The sequence below is a fragment of the Arvicola amphibius genome, chromosome 14 (assembly GCF_903992535.2).
Source record: "Arvicola amphibius chromosome 14, mArvAmp1.2, whole genome shotgun sequence".
Lineage (NCBI taxonomy): Eukaryota > Metazoa > Chordata > Mammalia > Rodentia > Cricetidae > Arvicola > Arvicola amphibius.
This window is the reverse complement of record NC_052060.1, coordinates 44,069,114-44,096,528: the sequence shown is the minus strand read 5'-3', so window position 1 is coordinate 44,096,528 and position 27,415 is coordinate 44,069,114. Positions and strand designations below refer to the sequence as shown.

The following is a 27,415-nucleotide window of genomic DNA, read 5'->3' as shown; positions in this document are numbered from 1 at the left end:
TTCGAGTAGAAAGCTGGTGGTGTGGACCTCTGAATATTTTGATGGGCTGGACATCATCTGGTAAGATCCTGTCATTGAGAAGATCACTCTGAGAGGGGAGAGAAAGAGAGAGAGAGAGAGAGAGAGAGAGAGAGAGAGAGAGAGAGAGAGAACAAGACAACAACAACAACAAGCCCTAGGCATATGAAAGCCGAATTAGGCAAAGTGTGTCTTTTTCTGTTACTCAGACTACCTGTTAAATACGAGACCGAATATAAAATTGAAGTGTCTTGCTTCTTTTTCTTCCTTATTCCATCCCATTCTACACGGACACATACATGGACAATTTGCTCTCTTGGATTATGTCTTAAAAGCCAAAAAGAAAAAAAAAATCAGCCTTTGAAGTAGGTTGCTATGGGGGAGAGACACAGAAGGAAGATGGCCTAAATCTGGAGTTCTTGGTGAGGGCAGGCAGGCAAACCACAAATGACGGACTGAATAGCTTTAGAGGTTTATTATCCACTCATTAGGAACCTTTAATTGCTTTTCCTCCTTAGCACTCTTCAATAACCGTTGTTCCAATCAGAGAGTACAGTTTTTTCTTAACGAGCCGAAATCCCGAGCTTAGGATCAGAGTTCGCCTAAGGCCGGTCGAGAAGCGACCTCGGCTAAAGAAGAAGTCCCTGAGGCTGGTCCACGAGTAGTTCTCCTGCTTGAACACGAGTGTGAGCTCGAAGGTGGGCACCACACTAGCATCACACACGATCCGATCAAGCTTTTTACACACATTTTCAATTTCCAAGTTCACGTGCATCACACAGCCCCGAAGACCGCAGGGCTCCGTGGAGGAGAGCCGCAGGACATCTTGAGCAATTCTCTGGGTCAGTTTCTCAGGGACCAAGACCTTAGAGCAACCCAGTTTGGTTTGCTTTGATTTGGATAGACAGTTTTCCAACATCTTAACCAAATTCTGGCAGGTGCTCTCTTCAAATACCACCTCGTTGAGGTTGGGCTCAGGGACCACATAATCCCAGTAGTCGAAATCTGAAAGAAAGGAGCATTTTAGAGACGAGAGAAACAATGTCTTCCTGGCACAGGAAAGCCTGGCACCATGAGCTTCTACATCTAACTGCTTTGGATACAGCTTTGAGAGTTAGCAGGTGCCTCACTTTGCCATTAACCCATAGGCAGTAAAATAAGTCATTTAACTTTTCAAGTCTGAAAGCTATCGGTGCACTCAAGACTCGGATGAATACGGTGCTAGGTGCAAACAATTTTTCTTTAGATTGCTATGTCTCCTCAGAGTCTTGAGGATTATGCAGCAAAAACCTATCCGTGGTCATCCAAGTTTACTAGTTATTTCCTTTCTCGCTTGCTCTCTATGTAGGGTTTTCCATGTTTATTTTAGTGTTTTTGCAGCGAACAAGCAGAACATCTGGAATAGAAATCATTACTTTTGCTTCACAAAGGGACCGTTGGTGTGTATGTATTAAAGCACAGAATGATTGCAAGCGCTTGTAAATAAGTCCATCACAGTACTAATGATCTACCCAACTTTTTTTCTTTAAAAGACTTTGCTAGAATGGCCTGGAGGCCCAATTTTAGCCTGGAGCTGTTTGATTAAAGATTGCTCACAGAGGAGGGGACCTTTGAGGTTCATGAGGTTATTTATAACTGGGCTGGGTAGGTTTTTCTTAGCTGTGCAAAACAAAACAGACCCAGGAAAACAAAGTTGGGTTTGCTCAGAGGAAAATAGATAACTCTGCATTTGGCCACCTACCTTCCAAATTAATCCTACTACCTGGCAGGGTGCCACACCACACAGTGGCCTCAAACCTCCTTCACCTCTCCTGCTTTCTACTTCATGTGTTTACTTAGGTCGCTGTTCTTTTTTATTTAACTAACATATTACAAATCATATCTGTATTTTACCTATATTTTAACTACAGTGAAGACAGACAATTTTAGAGTTTTTTCTTATAGGATTAACTTAATTTTATCTTACAAATGAGGAAGATGTACAGAGCTTATGCGGTTTAATCTGTGCCCACACCATCTTTGATAGTAGAGTAGCCTGTTAAATTAGAAACCGCTATTCAGAGTTGCAAAGGATTAACATGGGGCCAGGGCTACTAAACTGTTCTTCTGACATTAGGAATAGAATAGCGGATTCATTTCACAATGGAATCTTACTTAGTTATGGAAAGTAACACATTAATAGGGAAGGATCTAGCTCCAAAATATTAAGTTGTGGAAAAGCAAACCCAACTCAGAAGAACACAGATTGCATTATCATCTAACATTCTAAAAGCAAAACTAACATAGTAACAAAATGCTGAAGGATGGTTCTCTGGGGATGAGAAAGAGAGGGAATAGATGGCAAACGGGCAGAGAAGAATTTGGGAGGAATACGTAGTGGTGCTGGTTACACAAGTAAATGCATGTCTTAAAATACGCCCAGCTAAACACTTAATGTCCCAACTAGGAGGGATAGGGAACGTCATTCTTAAGAGCCTGTTAGCAGACTAGAACAACGCAGTATTCTCGTTATGTTTGTTTCTGGTGGGCAGACAATGCTAAGGAAGTTTAGAAAGACATCTCAGATGGATTTCATAGTCTTCTCTGTCTAGGAGAGAATGAGGTCTCGTGCGCTCAAGCGGGACGCTTACACTATCTAGAGAGGGGCCGCGACCTTCGGATAGGAGAGAGGTGGGCAGCCGGGCGACTCACCACTTAGCAGACTCCCAGGGTGATAGCCACCGTCCAGCAACTCTGAAATGCTGGCCGGGTTCTTACTGCTCAAACTGCCCGTTGCAACCATGGTCAACGGCTCTGTTTCCCTCGCGGAGCAGAACGGTTTCCCCCAAGGCGCTGTAGGGAAAAAGCGAGAGAAGTTTGCAAAAGCACTCAAGAAGTGCAAAGGCTCCTCTGAGTCCCGGCATCGCCAGAGAGAACTAGCCCGGGCACTGCCCTTCTAGAGGGAGGGACCAGCTTTGGTAACTCAAGTTGACAAAGCCCAGGGAGCAGAGACGCCAACCAGTTGAAAGTAGCTCGAAAGTTAGCACAACTGGGAAGTGACCCTGCCCACTCCTGCCCCCGACGGCCGCTCACCTGCAGGGATTTCACCGGGCGGTGAGGGGGTAAACTGAGGCAGACGTCCCTCAGTAGCCCGATCCTTGGACAGTGGTCCCTGGCACAGTCCCGCTGCGAGCCAAAGGCTGCGGGTCACCGCGCCCACCCGCACAGGCTGCGCCCTGCCGCTCCGCCTCCGGAACACAGAGTGCTTTATAGGTCCTGCCTCCCTGCCTGGCCGGCACGCCCACCTGCGCCACCCGCCCGGCCCGTGCCCGGCCCGCCCCTGCCTGGTCAGGTCGCAGGCTTTTCAGTCCCAGTGAAGACAGGGGCCTAGACCAGCCTCTGGGAATTGAGGATCATCCACCAGTTGGGCAGACACCTGCTGCTTCCTGGGTAGGCCACTGGTCACCCTGACTGTAATTCACTTAAGGACCACCTACCTCCCTTTGGCCACTAACCTGGATTCTTTGATGTTCGCTCCAGCCCATAGCTTGCGTTCTCCCAAGTTCAGACTGCCCAGGTCTTGGCGAAGGAGCTGTTCAGGCAGGAGGAAGCTCCAGGTCCTGTTAGCCATGGCCTGGGGCTTTGCTGTGTCATCCTGAATAAGTACTTGGCTTAGTTGAGCCGGTATTCTGTGAGCAGCCTTTATGCTCCTGTTCTGACAGCTCACCCATCAACTCCAGTCCGCACCCAGTCTCTGCAGGTGGTCGGATGTGGCCAGGGCTCTCTGGCTTCAGCTGCACTCAGGAATCAATGGGACATCTTTGGGGATGCTACATCTGTGACTGAAACGTTTTCTCCGCGGCCAGGGCGAGCCTGGCACAGTTCTACGACCTGGCTTCTGAAAGCAGGGAGCTTGAATTGAAGAGGGGCAGTGCCAAGAAACTAAACAAAACCACTAACGGGATCTCCGTTGCCTGCTCCACCCGCAGGATAGTTTGGAGCAATTGCCATTCCCAGAAGCTGAAGTTCCGGGTAGGCCTGTTTTGGAAGAAGTTTAGGCTTAGGTCTTCAAAAGTTTGGAGGCAGGAGAATAAAGAGTTATCCTGCTGGGATAATGCTCCTGACTCTCGCGAGGAGTCATGGGCAAAAGCGAGCAGAGGTGATCGCACACCCATAAAAGCAAGCCGCCAAACCCTATTGGGGTGTTTTTTCCTGAACACCCCAAGCCACCCTATTCCCTCTACCCTGCTACCCTGCGCCCACAGCACAGGATTTGCTAGGTATGAGTATTCCCAGCCGGGATGCCAGGGATCAAAAGAAGAAGAAAGTGCGGAGATAGTTGGGGCTGGGAGTTTGGTTCAAGCAGAGAGGTTTTCGCACCAGTCCCGCGCTTTGGGAACTACGTGAGCAAAGGACCTACAGGTTAGGGTCTTGAAAAGCAGGATCAGCTGTCTAGGCTAAAAACCCTTTGTCAGAAAAACAACAACAGAAACGGTAAAGAGGGGGCGCTACACAGATCAGTGGGAGGACACTTGCAGGCAGAGCAACAGAAACTAAAGCCAGCGTGAAGGTCCATTTTTAACTCCGCCAGAGCAGCTGCACCGCCTCAAGGTCAGGCAGGCTGAGGAGAGAGATGCTGATAGGCTGGGGAAAGCAGCTTCCCACTTCTATTTTAATAACAAAAGTGGAAAACAAGCCCGGTAGAAAGGGTTCCTGGGGTTAGAGCTTGAAGGTCCAATGGCTGACCCCCACCCCCAGGTGTCCTGCCAATCAAGACACTCTGTCCTTCACCAGCCATAGAGCCTCTTGTTCTTATCTCCTCAGCCTTGGTAGTAACAGAAGCTTGCTGCCTGCTTCAGGGAAAGTTGTTGGTATTATAATCGTAAGTGACCAGAATGGACACCGGTGAAGCAGAGGCACTGCGCATGTCCACTCCTTAGGGAATTTAGACACAATTCCTAAGTATTTCCACGGGACCAAAATTATGGAAACTCCTAGATTGTAGTATTGACCCTGGGCTCACCTACCTACAATTAATTTTACATCACCCTTTGGGATTTTGCTCCAGAAAATAATTCACTAACATGCAAATGATTTCAAATACTAGCATTCTTTTTGACCGAATGAATGACACTTCCAGGAATGACAGGGCAGAGGAATCGCTAGTGTAGAGCACATACCTGCAGTATATGGCAGAGTCTTTCTTAAGTCCACCTAAGATGTTTTAAAACCGTTTTCTGTTACCAACGTCCACCCTTGCAACTATAGGGATGACTTAAGGCAACGAAGCATTTTAAGGATTTAAAAAGGGAATCAAGGGAAACCAAGACAGCTGTAGTTTTGGTCATAAATGATACACTGAAGTTTGAGAAAAATGTTGTGACTATAGTTCATGGGTAGCAGCAAGCTCATCATACTGACTCATTTCAGATGTTTATCAAAATGCAGTATGGTTTACTACATCTCTAAGTCGGTGAAAATATTTGCGATGGCACCTGAAATAAGAGCTGGATAGGAGCAGAACTAATTGGTGGAATCATTCGCATGCCTCTCACGCCTCAATATACGATAACAAATTATCAAAATCCTAAGTAAGGCCTTTCATCTTAAGAGAGCTTACAGTTTTTATTCCTGTGATTTACTCATCTGGCATTTAAGAAGAAAAGAAAAAGCAATATTAAATGGCAACCATAGTTGGTATGTGAGCAACATCGAAGTTCTGGGCTCCCTTGTGTAAATACAGGGTTCATAGCGCCACTACTTACATAAAGTACACCTACACAAAGATACCCTAATATCTGATTGGGGAAATGCTGGCATCTGGTGCCTCCTACCTTGGAATGCTTATTGCATTTCCCCAGCCAGTTTCCTCGTTTTACTCAGTATATGCTGTTGCTCCCGAACCTTCGTTAAGACGTTCAGTGTGCTGCTTCATTCATTTCATGAGCTGTAACACCTGAGGAAAGTGCCTGGGCCCCCTAATCCATCCAGTGGATTTCTGAGCATAGTTATGGGGCCGCTTGCCAGGGTGGAAAGACAGACTCCTTTTCCGGATGCTACGATTGCTCCTTCTTCACAAGCGATGGAACGTTTTAAAGGTCCACGCCTCTGATTTCCTGTGACTGCACTCAGCTGGTAAATGAAATGCTGGGCGGCCCTAGTATTTTAGTTGTGAAGACCAAGTCCCTGACCAGAGACAACCTAGGGGAGGAAGGGCCTATTTTGGCTCACAGTCTGAAAGAAGACAGTCCATGAAGGAGAAGGCAGAGAGGCAGGAACAGGAGGCAGCTGTCCTCAGGCAAGAAATAGTTAGCAGACAGGAAGTGGGGCTGTTATCAAACCCCAAGGCCCACCTTCAGTGGTCCTCTTCCTGCAGTGAGGTGCAGCCTCCCTCCTAAGATTCCATGGTCTTCCAAATCAGCACTGTTAGCTGGCGACCAAATGTTTGAATACATTTATCTGTGGAGTGTCTCAAGGGTTCAGTGAGGGAAGGTGCTCCTATTGCTGTTCTAATTGTTCTGAAACTCTGGTTCTATGGTTCAGTTTAAGTGTTGCTCGGATAGAAGAAAATTTATGGTTCGCATTGTTTGCAAGATATCTGTAAAATATTTGCCATTGGATAAGTAATTTAAAAAAATCCACCAAGGTGTAGGTAACCAGGTAAGGAGACCTGATGTTATATAAGAAAATGATATGAGTACAGAGTCCTGTGCTGGCAAGATGACAAAGAAGGTAAAGACCCTTGCTGCCAAGTAAGAAAACCTGAGTTCAATCCCGAGGACATGCATGGTAGAAAGAGACAACAACATCCTCACACAAGCTGTCTTCTGATGTTCATTTGTGCTCCATGGCATACATGAGTGTGTGCACATGCACACACACACTCACACACACTCACATACACACACATAGAACTTTCCACTGTGATATACAATGCTAACTTTGATAATTCAAGAAGCAGTTTTGTAGAAATAGATGAAATATATCGACAACTACAACTATTGACTGTAGAATCCCCTAATTTTTTATGTTTTTTCCTCTGATGATATCATTCATTTTCACTTGCCTTTGAAAAGCTCCAACCAGTAAGACTTTTATTAAATGATTAATCGTGCAGCACGAGTTATTGTATATTATGATGTAGGATTTGCATTAGGTAAGTTAACATCAAGCCTTGCCTGGCATAAAGTAAAACGAGCCCCAATATAAAATGATACAGAGTACCTGCATTAAAAGCCGTGTCTCCCATTAGCAGAAGGCATTACAACTCTGAATTTAATCAGAAAAACTGTTACCATAGTGACTTCATGCTCAAAATAGTTGTATGGCTTTATTATGGTCATAAACAATGACACATATTATCTCTAAATAAAAAAAAATGTGATGTGTCTAAATGCAGACAAGATCTGTATTACCTTCTTGTGATGTGGAAAGGTTTACAGTTTAGGTGACTATTGTCAGTCAGTGTCAACCAGGAACATGGAGTAGGTCACTGACATTTTTCTAGGGTTATATCATAAAAGTTTTCAAACTCTCCAACTTCAGAACACTACCACGATACACCACTTTCTCTGGAATTCTTGATAGGCACACAGAATCTACACGCTCATGTGTAGGTATTTGCCTTCAACGCTACCCCTCCATGGACCAGTCACATGTCCTAATCGTGAGTGTTTTCTAGTAAGTCTTAGGTATCCGGCATTCATATTGTCTCCCTCCAAAACCACACACTATCTCATGACAAAAATCTATGGGGTTTCTGCAAGAGAGGATTGAACCTAAGAACTGAATTGACATGTCAAGTAGATACAGGATTCTGTCCGGTGGTCCAAGAACCATTCTGTAGATGTAAAGCTCAGCGAAGTAAGCGGTGAAATGATTCCACGATGCTTAGCTCAGGGTGTAGGAGTTGGGTGCATGGACGTAGGCCCACATGTCTGGGTTTGTATACCAGCAAAGGTATTGGATAGCTTGGTCAATTTGAATAAGGAGCTGGACATTTCTTTTTTTTTTATTATAATGCATTTTGAGTTTTTTTTTCATGGTTTATTTTTTTATATTTAAAAATTTCCATCTCCTCCCCTCCTCCTCCCCCTCCCCTCCCCTCCCCTCCCCCCATACCTCCCCTCCCTCCCTCTCAAGGCCAAGGAGCCATCAGGGTTCCCTACTCTATGCTAAGACCAAGGTCCTCCCAACTCCCCCCAGGTCCAGGAAGGTGATCGACCAAGCTGAGAAGGCTCCCACAGAGCCCGTCCATGCAGAAGAATCAGAGCCCGAGCTGGACATTTCTATGCATTACTTTTTAAGATAGAAATTAAAATAACGCCTTCCGTCATAGGGTTGTTGTGAGGATTCAGGGAATGAGAGCATAAGGGACTCTATAAAATTAAGCCAGATTATAGTGATGAAATTTACTGTACTAATGAAAAAGAAACCCACTCCAGTGTTTTGGTGACATTCTTGTGATAGCATTGCTGGCAGAATGTTTATACGAGCTCAAGAATGCATATAAAATTTTTATCATTTGTACATAAGAATTCATTTGATGATCAATATTTAATAAGAATTGAGTATTAACTATGATAGGCACTGAAAATACAACAGAATGTCAGGTAAATATTGACTCTATTCTAGGGGAATTATGGTTAGAAAAGTAGATGATAATTAGTACAAGATCATAATTGTATTGATTCACTGTGCTGTTTCTATGACAGCTTACCTAAGATTGGCTAATTTATGGGAGCAGAGATTTGTTTCCTATAGTTCTGAATGCTGGAAATCTATAGTCAGTGGGGACAGAGTCTGGTAAGGCTTTCTGTTCTAATTTTGTGTGCAGAAGAGAGGAAAATGAGAGAGGATGAAAGGGAGAAGAAAAGGCATGGGAGAGAAGAAAGGAGGAGGAGGAGAGGAAATGGAAGATGGAGAGAGACTCATTCTTCATTCAGGAACTCTGTCCTGTGGTAACGAATCCTCTCCAGCAATAACTCCTAGGAGGGAGCCCTCCTCACCTGACCACCCTTCAAAGGCCCACCACTCAATGCTTTTGCATTGCACAGGGGATTAATTTCCCAATTGACGAATTCTGGGGACATATGCAAGCCACAGCAGAGTGAAGAACTCAGAGGTGAAACAGGGCACCACAGGAACACTGAGATGCACGGTCTAGTGTAGGTTCGAAGGAAGATTTGTAGCCTCCCTACTCACTGTGCGTTTCATGGATGTGGCTTAGGAATCTGCACGTACCGCACATTCTCAGGCCTGACCCTACCTCTGCTGAAACAGAACCATTGCTTTTAAACAAGATCCCAAATGAGAGCCGAAGTTTAGGAAGTAGGTGGCTTCAGTGGAAAAGACTAACAAAACAGGTAAAGCTGTTTAGCACTCATAACAACTTACAGACCAATTAATAGAAACATTATAAAGCATTTATTGTGTGAACTGCAGCCTGGAGGTAAGGCAGATCAGCTCCCGGCCAGTCATATGTTCGCTGAGTCTCTGTAATCTCAAGTCAGACATAATGCCGCTAATGAGTCTAATCCGTCTTGTGCGGTTCTGAGCTGTTGTGCCTGGCCCATAAAACTACACGCAGCTCTGTGAAGCAGTCTGCTTGTCAGAAAAGACTCTATTATATACAAATTATGTCCTATTTTTAATAAACTTGAGGCACTATAACATTCTGAATTATGTTCCGACTCAGTGAAGTAGAAAGCCACAAGGAAACACACGGAGGGCCTTACACTGGGAAATGTATTTAAAGTAATGGTCTGTGGCAACTTGTACTGGAAGCAGCCAATTAGGAAGAAGCAAATTAATACAGAAAGATATGCACATCTTATTACTTCTGAATTTACTAGAGCGGGTAAGCACCATTACACATGCAGTTATATCTTCCACTGTAATTATATTATGAAATATCCTCCAAAATGTTTGGGATTTGAAATATGCTCGTGACTAGGACTGTTTTCTGGGTGATATATACTATAGTAGGGGAGAGATAAATCACAGGGTCTGAAACTGCCTGTACGATGCTGACGGGGCTCTGAGCATGCAGAGGGGCATTTGACCATGCAACATGGATGCATCATTTCTGAGTTGACTAATAACTGGTACTGAGCAAATTAACTTGTTTTGGGATTACATAAGTACTGTACAGTTGGCTCAGGTGTCTGGATGCTAAAAGTGTATGAAGCAGAGCTCACTTGAGTGCGTGTGAGCAGCACGCCATAAGGATCTGTCTTTAGACTAAATCAGTCAGGGCTTCAGAGCCCAGCTATGGTAAGCAGGCACTGACTTAGGTCCTCTCCACGGGAGTCTCTTCATTTGTCCCATGGAAGATGAAGTGGCACAATAGGTACTAAGCTTGTGCCAGCGAAGCCGGCGCAGGTCAACTCAGTCAGAGGGGCTTGTTGTATCTAAATCTACCCAGCAATGTGAGTCAGCTCACGTGAGCGCATACAAGTCTACCGAGGTAAAGGGTCTGCCAAGGCACAGGGAGACCTTAGGAACGAGACAGATTGCTCGTTTCTGGAAAAGATCCTTGCCATTTCGGGGGGGGGGGCGTTACTTGGAATGGCAGAAATGCCCCTGTGATGTGATGCTGAGGACAAGGATGATGACCATCAGTTCGGCCGCAGCCTTCGGAGGCCAATAACTGGAGCACGGTCTCCATCGCTGCGCCCCTCACCAGCCCTCAGTGCTGACAGCACCTGAAGTCCCGGATGTATACTGGCTTCATCTGGCAGGGATGAGGTTGTTAACAGGGAAGAAGGTGTGGCTTCTAATTTAAATCTCTTTCAGCTGAGCAAAAACCCTAGGCTCAGAAAATAGCAACTCAGAAAGCAGCAACATTGCTTTATTGTTCAACTGCCTGTGAACTAAGATTGATAGTATGTATATCTGTTCACCATCATAATACTTATGAAAAATAGACATAAAATAGCTTACTTCAGTTCATATGCTTTAAAACTGCTTTCTAGGAAGTTCTACTAAAGTAAGTCTCGAACCAATTTAAAAGTTGCTTCTATATTATACATTTTTTTTTGTTTTTTGTTGAAAAATTTGCTGTCTCCAAAATGTGCCATAGGAAACATTTCTCTAAGAGCGTTTTTGATGTTTATTTTAATGGCCACTGTGAAAAAGCCATAAATCAGGGAATCTTCTGTATTTTCTACATCAGGGAGCTATCGCAGAGGAGACTAAGAAGTCACGGACCTTGTATACACTTATGAATGTGGAGCCTGAGAAGTGTAACAGCGAATACTTTAAAGCAATGATCTTTATATTTTTATAATGCATGTAGCTCAGAGAAGTACTACTGAAGGGAACTAGGAAACTCAAAATGTAGCAACAAGATTAGTAAAGATACGACTTTTATGAAATGGCCAATTTTGAAGCTGCAAGGTAGAAAAAAAAAGTGTTACTGTCACGTGACTGAAACCACATTCTTCCTTCTGTCTCTCCGCTGTGCTGCCCACTTGCTGGTTTTCATGAATCCTCACATATGGAAATATAAGTACATACTAACACATATGCATTCCCATTTTCCTTCTTTTTTAGGGTTTATGTATGTGTACATGTTCATGTATGAAGTTCACATATGTGCTGGTATGTATGTGTGTGTGTGCGCATGCATGTGGAGACCAGAGGTCAACTTCAAGGGTCATAATGCAGTCTCTGTCCACCCTGTTGTTTTGGGTCAAGGTCTGTTCCCAGCCTGGGGCTTGCTACTCACGCTGGGCTGGCTGGCTAGTGAGCCCCGGTGATCCACTCGTCTCAGCAACTCATACAATTTTTCAAATTGAGTGCAGTTAAGTGCCTCCTGCCTCATGTAGTGGATATTGCTACAGAGTATGATACGTGTGTGCATGTCCAAGTGTCTGTGTGCACAGTTGCACACTGCTGAAAATTCTAGTTCAGGTCTGTCTGGTTCGACAGCCACTAGGCACACTATGACCATAGGGACTTTACGATGCAACTAATTCAGCAAGAAAGACACGGCAAGCCCACACCAACTTCCAGTGATTCAGCTGAACACAAAGAATGCAAAATATCACTTTAATAGTTTTATATTGGTCACATTGAAATGGGACTATATTGAATCTATTGTGTTAAATAAATTCCATTTCTAGAACCGATCTCACCTGCATCTTCAGGTGCCTATTAGAGGCATGACTACTAAAATGTGTGAAATTCTGCAGATGCTTTGCTGTTTGGCTCACATTAAGAAACACAGGACTGTAGCACTCTAAAGTTTCATACCTCAGACAAAAAGGAGAATTAGAGCTTCTTTGTATATACATGAGGATTGGAAAATTCTTTTTTTCCCCCTTTGAGACAAGTCTTGTGCAACTCAGCCTTGCTTGGAACTTACTGCTGTCCAGGGTGGACTTGGACTGGAGACCCCGGTTTTTTCTCCTAGGTTTGAGGATTACAGGCATGTACTACCACACCAATTGGAAATTTCCTTTGAAAAGAAATTTGGGTGCTGGAGAGATGGCTCAGTAGTTAGGATCATTTGTTGCTCTTCCAGAGAAACTGAGTTCAGTTTTGAAACTTTCCAGTAGGGAAAGTCACAACCATCTGTAACCCCAGGTTAAGGGGATCTGACACCCTATTCTGGTCTTAGGTATTCATACACAGGTGAGATATGTATATGATGTCTGTATCTCTCATCTATCTATCTATCTATCTATCTATCTATCTATCTATCTATCTATCTATCTACCTACCTACCTATCATCTATCTATCTATCAATCATCTATCTATCTATCTATCTATCTATCTATCTATCTATCTATCTTTCTATTATCTATGTATGTATGTATGTATCTATCTATTTATCATCTATCTCTATCTATCTATCTATCTATCTATCTATCTATCTATCTATCTGTCATCTATCTCTATCTATCTATCTATCTATCTATCTATTATCTATGTATGTATGTATGTATGTATGTATGTATCTATCTATCTATCTATCTATCTATCATCTCTCTATCTGTATCATCTATGATCTATCTATCTATCTATCTATCTATCTATCTATCTATCTATCTACCTGTCTCTCTGCACAAGAGAGAATTGAATCACTAGATTACAGAGGATGAGAGATCCCAAAAAATGTTATCTGGAACTTGGAGAACCAGCAAATCTGGTAGTGTAATTGGTTGTGAATCCACAGTCCCAAGAATCAGAGAAATTGATGCTGTAAGTCTCAGATTGGGGCTAAAGGCCTGAGAATCTAGAGTGGTGATGTTGAGCAGCATATAACTGTCCCATCTCTGTGAGTGAGAGAATTTATCTACCTTACTTCCATCTTTTTGGGTCTAAACATATTATATGACCACTGCTCACATTAATGAAACTGGATCTTTCTCACTTATCAATTCAAATGCTAATGGCCTCTAGAAACAGATGCCCCGAATCATGTTTTTCTATATATCTGAGAATCCCTTAGCTCATTCTAGTTGATATTCTGTTGACAATATAGTGGCTCAATACAATTCTACTGGAAAAACCATACCATAGGAAAACAGCAGCTCACATCTTCAGTAGCACATCCATTGTGACCTTCCTGGAAACCCCAGAAAGTTGGGCCAATATATGACTAGTGAGAGTCTTGTGCAGCTTTGTCAAGAGTAGGGAAGGTAGACACACAATTCTATCACTTGCTGAGAAGCTGTGAGCATCTGATTGTTGTTGGGAGAGGGAAAGTCGGCAACACAGACTGGAATAAAAGAAGTCATCTCAAAGTTGGGTGGTAAGGGGAGGAGTTGAGGGGGAAAATATGTTCAAAAATATATTCTATAAAATTCTCAGAGAACTAATGGAGTATTTTTTAAAAGAGATGTTCTTGCACAAAATTGATTTATACTTTCAAGTATTTTGACAACAGGTTGAACTTTATAGCTGCTGAATATTTTCTGAGTCGAGTAGACACCTTAATTGATTAGCATTCCGGCTGCCTGCGTCTCAAGCACTTCTCTCTGCTCAAAACAGATTTCTACCTATAAGTTAAGCAGAGTGGGGCTGATATTTGCTCAGTAATAACACAAGCCTATTCGTACTGGTAATTCTAGTCAAGCTGCTGGAAATACAATTTGTATAGATCAGACAGAACTCACAGGAGCACGCTGCTCCTGGTGGTGCAGCCAATTGAGAGCCCTTGGAATGGCTGAAATCTTAATTCTACTTTTGCTTTAGCAGCAACACTTCTGAGAGTGAATGGCCTGGTGTAGTTTGGAATTGCTTGACTTTGCTTTCTCTGACAAAGAACATTTCAGATGATATGGTGTGTATAAAATGGATATTTTAGAGGAAAAATTTATATTTGTATATCTACCCTTAAAAAGTAAGCATATTCAGGAAGTTTTGATGGGATAAAAGCAGCTTTAGAAGAGGTCAAAGAATTAACATAAGAGAATTTTCTGAAGGAAGGATTTTTGTCTTTGTGTTGGCTCACAGACCTTCTCCAAATCCCTGACCTTTGTATTTGGAATTCTAAACCTTTGCCATTTGGTTTGTTGGTTGAAGTTGAAGGAGAACCTGCTATAGCCCCATTTATTATCAACCACCATTATGAAGAAAAGTGGAGGAAAAACTTTCTGGAATTCTAGGTCATGGGTAAGGTGGAGTATAGATGCAAAGCAAAGCAAGGGGGCCTTTCAGCTCTCACCAAATTCGCAGTCTCTGGGCTTGAGAGAGAGCTCAGAGAGCTGAGGCAAGGCCGTGCCAACTGGACAACCATGCTCATCCAGCCACGTGCTTTGGAAACTTTGAAAGAAAAGAGGAGGACGATTAATGATTGACTCCCTAGTAGGACTCGTTGACACAGGGACTAAGTAACCAGTTGGGTTCATTTCTGGAAGAGATCCAGCATTTGATAATTTTCTAAAAGTTTTTCTAAAACTTGGCTTTGTAAAGTAGGTCACTCCCTCTACCCCATCCCCATCCCCCACTACCCTCACCATGAACTACAGCTCCTTTCTAGAAGGAGAACTCTGGTCTATATAGCATAGTTGGTCTCCTTAAGGGCAAAGGGAACCCCACAAACTGCCACAGACTCCCTTATTTTGTGGGATGACTATGGGGCACCCCCCACAAACTCATGTGCTAGGGTCTCGGTATTATTTTTGGCCATGCTGGAAGCGTTAGTAGGAGGAGCCTTGCTAGAAAGAGCAGGGTAGTGGAGCATGGCTTTGAAGGAAGTGTCTTGTTCTTGGCTCCTTCCTCTCTCGTCTGTCTCTGGTCACCAGGATGTGTGCAGCCTTGTCCCCCACGCTCTCTCGTGATGTTCTGCCCTACGCAGGCACAGCGACAGCCCAGACACCCAGCCCCAGACCGCGAGTGTAGATAAATCTTCCTTACTTTTTTTCCCCCCTCTCAGATATTGAGGCAGAGCAACAAAAAGCTTAATTTACACATTTCCTGGTATTTGTTTACTTCAGAGAAAACACTCTGTATGTTGAGTCTCTTAGTCCATGGTAACCTGTTCAACAAATGCTTTGTGTCTGGACAAGTTAGCTCATGGTAAAACCATAAAGGAAGTGGGTTTAATTTGTGATCATCTATTTTTTTTTATTTAAATGCCAACAGCCCTGGCAGTTCCTATGCTGTCTTCCTAGGGTCCTCAGCCTGAAAGCCCAGGTTCTTATTGAAGAATGGTTGTCCTGCCAAGATCCACAAGCTGCAGGCCTTTCCCGTACACTTCTATCCCATTCTAAAATGGACCTGCTTGGTATCAGACCCCGAGTGCTTGCAATTTTAGGCCATAATGAGTGGTTAATGTGCACAGCAGGTGGATGGTAATGCTTAAAACATTAGATTGCTTATATTTTTACCTAATTTGGAAAAAGAACGGGTTAGCTGAGAAGCTTGAAGAAAAAGAGTCTCAACAAACATGTAGGGGAACCTTGGGACCCTTTATTTCACATGCTTTGCACAAATGCCTGCTCTGCAAATGCCTGAAACTCATTTGGTTTTCTATTTTTTTTTTCTGAGACCCAGTCTCATGGAGCCCAGACTGGCCTCAAGCTCCCTGTGTGGAGAGGATCGATCCAAACCTTGACTCCTGGTCCTCTTGCCTCTCTCTCTGAAGCTCTGAGTTTACAGGCATGTACCACCAGGCCTGGTTAATATGAGAATGTATGTTTCTCTTTCCTTTCCCTTAAGACATTTTAGACAGTTATGGTTTAAGCACTATGGGAATTTTCGAAATAAAGAATGATAAAAAAGAAATACAATAGTCCCTGCTTGCTCATGGGGATACTTTCTAAGAAGCTTCCTGGATACCCGTAACCTTAGAAAGCACCGAATTCTGTATATACTATATTTCTCCCATAGGCACATTCATATGATAAAATTTAACCACAAGTTTGGAACACGACCTCATCAGCAATAGTAATAGCAAAGCAAAGTAACTGAGCAATATACTAGAGTAAATTTATTAAGATTATTTCTCATACACACAATTAGGGTGAGCATTATTATTATTATTATTATTATTATTATTATTATTATTATTTTGGCTTGACTATGACTGAGGAGGAGTGGCCCTCATAATTGTGTATGTGTTGTGGGACAGTTGTCAGGTTTGACTGTGTCCTAGGGGGCGATGCATGGTTTACCCATTGTTTCAATTGATTTTAAGATAAGAGAAAATCCAATTGGTTAAAAAGTCAGGACACAGAGATTTCGGGAAGGGATGTCTTTCCTAGTGTCAGCGAGCAGGAGCCAGAATCCAGCTTTATGTAGTTGGTAGGGTGAGTCTGACTTTTTAATAAGGTCAACATCTTTAAACATTTGCTATAAACATGGGACTTAACTTCGGCACCTCCTTCACGCCTCCTTGTCGGTGGCATCTTTAATTTGATTTTATGGTTAACTGAAAATTGAACTTCTTTCAGGAAAACCCATAATGACCTCACAATATCTTTAGGCTGATGTCTCATGAGCCGTAGGAAAGTGTCTCAGAATGCTTGTCTTTGACACATTGTTTGCTTATTTAAAAGGAAAATGACAGTGTCTAGGTGGTTTGTCATATTCCTCTGCTTAAATTTGTAACAATCTGTTTCCATTCCCTGACACCCAGGGGATGCTCTGAGAATGTGGATGCTCTGAGAATGAGATGCTCTGAGAATGAGATGCTCTGAGAATGTGGATGCTCTGAGAATGTGGATGCTCTGAGAAAGTGGATGCTCTGAGAATGAGATGCTCTGAGAATGTGGATGCTCTGAGAATGTGGATGCTCTGAGAAAGTGGATGCTCTGAGAATGAGATGCTCTGAGAATGTGGATGCTCTGAGAATGTGGATGCTCTGAGAATGAGATGCTCTGAGAATGAGATGCTCTGAGAATGTGGATGCTCTGAGAATGTGGATGCTCTGAGAAAGTGGATGCTCTGAGAATGTGGATGCTCTGAGAATGAGATGCTCTGAGAATGTGGATGCTCTGAGAATGTGGATGCTCTGAGAAAGTGGATGCTCTGAGAATGAGATGCTCTGAGAATGTGGATGCCCCAGACGCTTTGGGTTTCTGTTTTTCTCATACTGTTTTCCTTTATCTGCTTTGCTGTGTGCCATTTTAGCCTGGAATTAAAACGTAGTGAAGATTCATCGTCTTCAGGGCCTACTGTGGTAGAAAGAAGGTTTTCTGGTCTTTGAAGGTGTTAAAGACACATGAAGTTGTTTTTTTCTTTCTTATACTACATTCGAGGCCAAAAATATGGAAGAAAACAGTCTAGAGTTATGAAAAACTGGTTGTAAAGGTGGAAAAATCCCAGGGAGGTACAGAGTCTTTAAAAGGCATGAGGGAAACAGTATCCAATTTAGATCAACCTCCTGTCTCTGCTTTTTATATCCCTTATGTGAATTCGGGAAAATGAGCTCTGAATTTAATTGTAGTGTGGGTGTGTGCCTGTTTAGATGTGCAATGAGAGATTGCCTAAATTTTGTGCATCAGTATTTCCTACAATACCCTGAAGGACTCAGTGCCTCCTGGAACATGCTCTTGGGGAAGTCCCTTTCCCCTAGCAACATCTGATTCAGCCTGATGCTATAGAGAATGGTTTGATTCCCTTCGGGTGCCTTGGGCACACAGTGCATTTTTCTTGGTGGGTGGGGTGTCAAAATACGGAACTTTTGAAACTGTTGAGAAAGCAGGGAAGCTTATAAAACATGCTTTTATTTGGAAGACTCAAGATTGAAGGCCATAGCATGTTCAAACACCTTTCTTCCCCCTCTCACTTCTGCTAGGCCCCGAGAAGGTATTTTGATGCTTACAGACAAATCAACACAAAGAAAATCCAGGATCTCTGTTGCCTTCCACTAGCTGAGGCGCTCAGAGATGTCAGAAGAGAAAGCCACACGGATGCCTGGAAGGTTGTGGCTGGGGGGCTGTTTCTCTACTTCTGGGATAAACAGAGTGAGTGAGAGGATGAGCAGCAGAGACCTCCGGGTGCTTACTCTCTTCCTCTATTCTGCCCTCCAGGATGGAAGTTTCAAGGCAGAAGCCTCGTATAGCAGTGCTCAGAAATTAGGAAAGGTCATCAGGGTTAGGGAGACGAAATCGTTCTTCTATTTATGCTTCACTGAACGTGACTAATAGGAACTCACTCCTGACACGGCCAGCAAAGGCACTGTCGACTGTACGGAAAAGTCCGCACGTGGTCCTTGGTCCTCACCGGCCATCTCAGGAAAACGTTCACACCAGGGTGCCGCAATGCCTGGCTTTCTGTGGATTCTGGAGATGCAAACTGAGACCCTCATATTAGTGCAGCAAGGCCTTACCCACTGGACCATCTCTCCAGCCCATGAGGCTTTCTTTGTTGTTCACTTTTCCCATCCTTTATCTGAGATTCTGTGTAGACTGACGCTGTTGAGGAGGGTTGTGCTTAACTAACTCCTCTAATCTTCCTTGGTTATACCCTCAGGAGTTCCATGTCAGACTTTTCACCAATCTTACCAGCAAAGGATTATTTCTAAAGGTAACTTTTAAACGACTGACTTAAGTTTTCAAAAGTGTTTGTTGAGAGAGCCCTACTGTTGTACGGAACGGTTGTAGATTCTCTGCGTGCATTTGTACACTACGAATAAAACAAAGACTTTCTGGTGAGCTTATATCCTAAGCAAGGAATATGGTGAATAGATGTCATAGACACGAACAAGACAGGATGCGTTATCCAAGTGTTCAGTGATCCTAAAAGGACAGGAAAAAGGAGGGGGCTTCAGAAGGAGAAGCGGGCAGGGGGTAGTCGCCTGCGTGCAGTATCAGTCAGTGCTCAAGGGAAGACCTCATGGACAGAGCAACAGAGGCACACGGGCAATCTCTGGGGCTGGGGGTGTACTTGCTTTCATTGAAATGCCCTCTTTAATTCCCTGGTAAGAGGAGCTCTTGATGCAGCCATGAGACTAATAATCCCAAATGCACTAAGAAAATTTTCTTCCGAGGAGGCTTGCCTCCTGGGTCATGTTTTAATACTGTTTTGCCAATCCAATTTGTGAATTGGTTCACTGGTCTTAAGTTGAAAATGTAGGTCATCTGGAAGTCTAGCAGTTGGGTCATGGTTCAGTAACTTTCTTAAGCCCTCTGTTGTGGTACTGAAAGGGAATGAAGGCAGCGAGTGTTCCAGAAAGGAAACAAAACAAAACAAAACAAAGGATAAAACCCCAAACAGATGGCCGTGTTTTTTTACCACTCTGACTACATGCACACAGATAGAATGCTCTATGTCCTTAAGCTATGCACTCTGACTTACTCATGGTAAAGATATTTCTGAACACCTAAATTGAGTCCGCTTATGTGTGTGTACAAAGAGTTGAAAGTCATAGACCTTAGAAAGAGTTCATGCCTAGAGCAGGGAGATACTGGTTATATATTTTTCTGTAAGTGAGACAGAAATCCAATGTCATCAAAGCAGGAGGGCCAAGCAGAATAAACGGAAGGTGCAGAAGAGACACCGTGAAGAAGAAGGTGCCTGATAAAGTTTACAGGGGTGGCAGTGGAGGCCGGAGGCAGAGCTGCAGAAAAGACAGGTGGGGAGGACACACTCAGAGCCAAAAATGCTCATTAAAAGATGAGCAGGCATGAAAAGCCGCTTGGAGGTACCCCGGGGATGACAGTGAGGCCACGCGCACACCCTGGAAGCACAGCCAATATTCCTGAGGAGAAGTGCTTCCAGCGTGGAGGTTGGCAGGACACATTTCTCCTGTGCTGTAGTGTCAGTTCTGCTAGGTGGGGCAGCAGAGATAGGTGATGCTGCTGTGTGGGCGAACTCATCTTCCTCTGAGCTATAATGAAGTTCTTCACTTGAAGATCCTCGTTCTGTTCCTATCAGACCCTTAGTATAATAGGAACATCTGCGAAGATGCCTTGCTATCGACTCTCCCAGCATGAAGCCTTCCCCCTCCCTTGCCTCCTTTATGATCGACTAGCACTGCTTTCATTTTATCCTAGAATTGTAGTCTAACTTTTATTTTATTTTATAAAGTTATTCCTAAATTATTTTATACATTTTTAATTAAAATGGATTTATATCACCTGCTCCCTTCCCTTTCCTTCCTCGGATCCCTTCCAAGTATCCTCTCTCTAGCCCTTCCTATGACCCACCCCCATCAAATTGATAGCCTATTTTTCTTTGATTACTACTGTTCACACACACACACACACACACACACACACACACACACACTCACATGTATATACAAATATACACATAGAATCTGCTTTCGTTGTTTGTGTGTATTTGGTTTTAGAGCTCACCACTTTGCTTTGGACAGCTCTCCATCTCTCTGCAGTACAGAGGCTAATAGTTCCTGTCCAGGAGTGTGACCCCATGAGATTGTCCTCTTAGAGTGTCAGCACGTCTATTACACTGCCATTGTTCAGGTCTTGTTTATGGAGCCATTTCTGGGAGAGCCTGTTCCACAGCATACTTCCTGGTATGCCGGGTTTTACAGTATTTCTGCCCCCTCTTCCATGGTGTTCCTGGAGCCATAAATGTGATGTCAATGAATTTGCTGGGCTGGGTACCCATGATCCTTTGATCTCTGTGCTGTGCTCAGTTTCTTTATTAACCAATGAGAGTCCTCCATCAATTAGGTAGTATCTGTTGCTGAATCCCGAGCTCACCAGTTCTGACTTATTCTAACTAGCCATCTTACCCCGGGGAATCTCCTGCCTCTGTCTCCAAAGTGCTGGGATTACAGGTGACTGTCCATGCTGCCTGGTTTCTATGTGGGTCCAGTGGTGCTAACCCTGGTCTGTATGCTTACATGGGAAGCACTTTACCCACTGGGCCATCTCCACACTCAGATTATATATATTCTTTTATATATTATTCTATTCTTATTTGTATTAGACAACAAATACAGGGCTTCAAACAGCTAAGCAAGCACTCAACCAGTTAAATACAACCCTGGACATTTTTCTTTCCTATTTCCTTTTCTTTCTCCTCTCCCTGTCCCTGTTCTCCATCCCTCTCTCTTTTTCCCTTTCCTTCCCTTCCTCCCCTCCCCTCCCCTCCCCTCCTCTTCCCTTCTATTTCCCTTTCCCTCCCCTCCAGTCACTTCTACTCTTTTTCCTCAGGGTCTTACTATATAGATTGGCCTTGGATCCATGACCCCCCTTCCTCATCTCCCAAGTACTGGGCTTACAGGGATGTAGTACCATACCCTGTGAGGTAGGGTTTATGTTGGAGAACTGAGACCGGAAGAAGATAAGGAGGCTGCCTATGATCCACAGAAAGCGGGAGTACGGGCTCTTTGGAGTCTTCATGCTTAGAAAAATCCTTTTGGAAGAGTGGAACACTTTCGCTTACCTCACACAAGCTGAAGCAACAACAGAAAGGAAATCGTATTCTTGTATCTCCATCTTAGTGAGATGCCGTGACTTTCTCATATTGACTGATACTCTTCAGAGCAGCCGGGATAACAGGTCTACCTTTGGGGTGTAGCTGATAAGAGAAGAATCGTAAACATTTTCAACTATGTGGGATTATTTTAAGTAGAAAGAGGCTTCCTGACATGTTGACTTTGCTAGTGTTTAATTCACACTTTTTCTTTCCTACTGTGCTTTGTTCTTTCCTATTGGGACTGTGATTTTTTTTTTTGTTTGTTTGTTTGTTCACCTGACTTCACCTTTTTCTCAACTCTCAAAATTCTTAAGGACAGGGACTGAGTGACAGGAGCTGTGTGTCACTCTGCGTGCTTCCCCAGATGCATGCATGACAAGCCATAAAGATCCGAGACACACTTCTAAAATTCATGGCCACCTTCTTTGATCTGCTGTATGCATTCAAGTTTTAGAAGAGCAGGTTTGGGTCTGGAGTTTAGCTCAGGAGAGAGTGTTTAGTCTCCAGCTCTGGAAAAAACAAAACAAGCAAACAAACGAACAACAACAACCCCCCCAAAAGAACAAATTTAGTAGGTACTAATCTGCAATTTGGGCAGCAGAATGATTGGATAATCCTATTATATTTCGGTACTATCCTTACCTGAATTTATGGATGGAGATAAACATCCATCTGGCACAGTGGCCTAGGTTCTGTGGGAAACTCCGTATGTTACTGGTAGAGTACCTCCAAACTAACACGTATCTTGTCTTTTTGTCTTTCTTCTAAAGGCTGACATGGCTACATGGGTTTTCTTTCTTTCTTCTTCTTTTTTTAAACAATGTTTATTTTCCTCCAGGTAAGGTTCACTCTGCTGTAATTTGTACTTTTGTCTGTTGCTATTATTGTGGGTGCTGCATGAGTCCATGGTATGTATGTGTGTCTAAGTGCACACACATACAGAACCTGTGTGGATGTCAGAGAACAACTCTACGGAGTCAGTTCTCTCCTTCTACCTTTACATGGGCCCAGGGATGGAGCTCAGATCATCAGATGTGCGGCACAAGCTCCTTTGAGCTATCTTGTCAGCCTGTGCTTTTAAAGATTTTTTTTTTTTTATTTATGCTTCTCTCTGTCTTGTCTTGGTTTGTCTATCTGTCTGTTTCTCTCTCTTCCCCTGTGTCTGCACATGTGCATCTGTAGCTGTGTGTCTGTGCACCCATGTGTAGGTATCTGTGGAGGCCAGAAGAGGGTGTTCTCTCCTGGAGCTGGAGTGGATGCCTGGAAGGGCATCAAGAGCTCTTACTTACTGAGCCATCTCTCCAGCCCCTAATTACTTCTGTAGAAGATAAGATGGACTCTTTTCCTCAGAGTAAAAATTGGATAAAATGTAATGAGTGTCGGTTTTGTCTTCTCCCTAATTTGTTGTTGTTTCTAACCAAGTAGTCATTAAACTGTTAGAGAGAAAATTGAGGTCACTGCCTTTGCTACTTTACTGTTCCTGTTATAAGACACTTTGACAAAGGCTACTTAAGGGAGGGAGGCCTTATTTTGACTCACAGTTCAAGGTGCAGTCCAGCATAGTGGGGGAGTCAAGGCAGCTGGAGCTTGGGGCAGCTTGTCACATTGTATCTGTACCCAGAAAGAGAGCAAAGCAGGCACAGGGTTGGCTGGCTTTCTCCTCTGTGTACAGTCCCGGAACCAGTCCCGGAAACGTATTTTCCCTCTTCCCATTCAATTAATTCAATTAATTCAATTAATTCAAGAAATTTCCTCATAGCATGCTGAGAGGCCAAGCTTTCCCTCACCCTTGTGCCTGGAGACTTGTCTTTTTTAGGTGACTCCAGACTCTGTGACGCTGACAGGAATGACGGTCAATCTTTCCCGTGTGTGTTGTTCTGGATGCTTCGTTCTAATCAGTCATTTTTATTAGATTGATCAAGGAAAGAGAAGGATGCCATCCTGCATGAAACCACACAGCACACTAGGAGGGAAATACCTTTTGCCAGGTGTTGGGAGCAGCGAGACCCCAGATCCTGAATTTCTTGTAATCCCCTGATCTGAGTGCCTACAGCTGCTCTGAGCACGAGACCTTCAGGAGTTCCTGATGGCAGGAGAGTGGTTTCTGGTGGGTTTGGCTGTGGCATGGCTATCTCTATATAATCTGCCCCTGAACACAATAAAGGGGCCATTCTTGGAGAATTTAGGGATGACCCGTGTTGCTGTCTCTCTGTCTGTATGTGTTTGTGTATTTTAACCTCCAGCCCCTTGCCCGAAGCTCACGAACTGGGTGCCAGCGCACAGAGCGCAGACACGGGACGCGGTGCACGGCAATTGGAGGTCCCCACCAAAATATCGGCAGCCAGGGCTGACTGATGTGAAAGTCCTTTCTGTCCCTTGATCCTGTTTCTTATTTGAACACCAAGGTTTTGCTGCACCAGGGAGTTGTTCAGTTATCTCGTGTCATGCAAGTGAGATTGAGAGTACCTTCCATTTAAAGCCTTGAGCTGGTAGTGCAAAGATGATGATGACTCTAGGTTTGGGATGTTGGAATCTCGCTGGAGATGAACTTGTTAGGGAATCGTGAGCTTACAACAGTGCTGCGCAGTGGGCAGTGTACAGTTTGATTCTGCATGTCCAGTGCTCTCCATTGTCTCTAGCTGAGTCACATGGTCAGGGTAAGGGAACAGGATGGCGGTAGCCTGTGAAGTTAGCATAGACTAACTTTTCATAGCTCCCTCTCATTTTCTCTTCTAGTTTTTAATGGAAATTTCTTTCCTTCCTTCCTTCCTTCCTTCCTTCCTTCCTTCCTTCCTTCCTTCCTTCCTTTCTTTCTCTCTCTCTCTTTCTTTTCCTTCCTTCTCTCCTTCCTTCCTTCCTTCCTTCCTTCTTTCTTTCTTTCTTTCTTTCTTTCTTTCTTTCTTTCTTTCTTTCTTTCTTTTTACATTCATCTAAACTTATTTCTACACGATACTGCACAAGTCCATATATTTCTTGCGATCATTCCTTTAGGGATACTATGGGACACTTTGTGCCTATTCTAGATGGTGGTTAATTTGGACTGAAAATAAGTAAGTGGCTCTCTACTCACAACTGCACACTTATGGCTGACATGTGAGGGCTCTTCTAAAAATTTGACTTCGTTAACAATATTCAATCTCTTTTTTTTTCCTTTTCTCTTGCCAATTTGAATTTCAGGGAAAATTCAGCTGAATAAAACATCTCATGTAAATTTTGTTTGATCTTGTTTACATTTTTGCTTCTAATGAGGCGCAGACTCTTAAATCAGCCCACTCGAGCTAACACACGGGAAGGCCGCGCTCCCTGAAAGTCAGCGCTCCTTCTCAAGGGCACACGCTCTTCCACAGCCTGCTTTATTTTTTTCTTCAACAAACCTTGCTTCCTCAGCTGCCCAGTTTTTGAAAACAGTTCTGATTTCCTGACAGTGCTTGGGTTGTCCAGAGTGAAGTTGAGATTGAAGACTCCGTCCTTCTTCCTCCCACCCTCTGGGGCAGCACTTTCTCTTCCCTGCCTATCACTGCCACCCTGGTCCCACTTCTGACTTGCAGCAATATTCATGCCATGCTCAGACCCAGGGGTTTTCTCTTTCCACATTTAAATGTCACTATCAAGCTGGGACAGCTCCATGCTCCCACTTACCAAGGGAAATACTCATTCTTCCAGGCTCAACTTGAGTGCATTTCTGCTGGAGCTCTCTCACATGTTGATCTTTGTTTTGGAACTTCTGAGTGTTCTCAGAGGCAGAGTCACCATTGGAGCAAATGCAGTCAAGAGGTCACAAAGGGAGGATGCCCCTGCACAGTTCATTGAATCATAGGAACTACGCATGCTATTTCTCTAACCACAACCTTGCTCCAAGGTGACCATTGTGAGTACCTCGGCCCAGCCACTGCCTGGTCTCCTGGGACTGTTAACCTTTATAACCAAGGATTTTTGTCTCGCACAACTTTTATAACCATCCTCATTTTGCATGTAAACCCCATTTCTTTTCCCTCGCCTGTTGGACTATACCAGTGCTCTGCCACAGCTCACTGTGGGGCCTGTGCTTAGATTTACACGCCTCTTGCAGATTCTTGAGCAACCTCATTTTTTATTTAGAGTCTCTCCTTGTTATTCATGTTGACACAGCCATTTTCCCTTTCTTATTGTTAGAAGAATTCATATACACCATATTTTCCCCCCATTGGTTTGTGAGATCCTGGAAGAGGGCCATGTCCATGTATAGTCTAGAGAATATACTTCAGAATACAACAGCCTTGTTATTTATTGGCAAATACACAAATATTGAATCTTGGGGACTATGCATTCCTATCAGTAAATTGCTTTCTCTTTGATCCCCTTTTTTTCTCTCTCTTTGACCTTTCTTTTCTGAGTTCAAGTTATGCCAGGCAGAAGCTTGTTAATGAGGGCCAGGTAGATGGGAGCCATATCCCTTCATGAGCTCTGACAAACTGAATCAATTAGTTCTGATATTCATAATGTGCCGTTTGTTGGCCTCAGAGCCCAACTCACAGACATGGAATGCTTTCCTGTGCTTTGTGTTTTGAAAATGTGTTTACGTAAGAACCGAAGAGAATTGGCACGGCTTCCTTTATGTTTATGAAGATTTTTACTGCATTGTTGAGAAATTATCACTAGGTTTCATAAAAGGATAAACATCTAGATTATTAGAGTATGAAATGTCCCTAAGCAACACTTTTCGACAATCTCATTAAATGTAACTTCTCTAACTTCTAAACTCTAATCCGATTCACTGAAGGCAGTGTGCTCATGTAACTGCAAAAGTTTAAGACATTCAGAACCGTGATAATAATAATAATAATAAATGCTCAAGACTCAGGCCATTCATCCAAAGCTGCAAGCAATAAATGCAAAGTTACTGCTATCCAAAATGTACTCAGAAGCATAAATCCACGGAAATGTGTGGGAGGGCTGCTGTGTCTGAGATCCTAGCCAGGCTAGGGGTAAACCTATAGAGGACGTGGCGTGGGCTATCTAATAACACTGCATCAGAACTCATAGCAACTTTGTCTGGAGCCCTCGGGGGAGCAGCTTCATTCTCAATCCTTCCACACACAGTGTAGGACAGAAAACATCCCAGTTACAAAGAGAGCTTCACAGGCAGATGCTGCAGACAAGCCCAGGATAATAACGCAGGCAGGCAGAGAGTGGAGGTACACGCTTGAGGCAGTGGCTTCTGCATAGATTCATTAAACAGAGTATGCCTAAGAGGACTTAGAGTGAGTTTGACAGCAGATGCGTCGGGGAAGGGCCCTGGTAAAAGGAGGTAACATTACAGACTCAGGACAAGAGAATCCAGGGCACGTAGAGGACCGGCCAGCCTAGAGACTAGCAAAGGACTAGAATTCAGGGTCTGTCACGATGCTTTTGAAGGTGAAAGTAGAAATGGATGAACTTGAATTTGTGCCTTTTGCATTATCTTCTGAGTTTAGGTGCTTGTATAGATTTATACCCAAGATTTATACACAAACTGCATTTTGTTATTGTTGTGTATGAATTTACTCCTTTTGTTTCCCCAGCCAATTTTAGTCCATACCTACAGTCTCA

The 27,415-nt window shown here is 43.6% G+C and overlaps 1 protein-coding gene across 1 annotated transcript; it reads right to left on the bottom strand.

Annotated features, from left to right (window-relative positions):
• Positions 1–478: 478 nt before the first annotated feature.
• Positions 479–3,239, bottom strand: Ddit4l (DNA damage inducible transcript 4 like). The gene is made up of 3 exons (XM_038311887.1): positions 3,091–3,239; positions 2,710–2,850; positions 479–1,023 (listed from the first exon to the last, which is right to left on the bottom strand). The coding sequence occupies exons 2-3, from the start codon at positions 2,798–2,800 to the stop codon at positions 533–535; spliced, it is 582 nt and encodes a 193-aa protein (XP_038167815.1). The 5' UTR covers positions 2,801–2,850; positions 3,091–3,239; the 3' UTR covers positions 479–532.
• Between the last annotated feature and the right edge of the window lie 24,176 nt (positions 3,240–27,415).

Coding starts and splice junctions, on each gene's coding strand:
- Ddit4l (XM_038311887.1), bottom strand. CDS start 2,800: ATGGTTGCAACGGGCAGTTTGAGCAGTAAGAACCCGGCCAGCATTTCA. Junction 1,024..2,709: donor CCCTGGGAGTCTGCTAAGTG/GTGAGTCGCCCG, acceptor CCTTTCTTTCAG/ATTTCGACTACTGGGATTAT.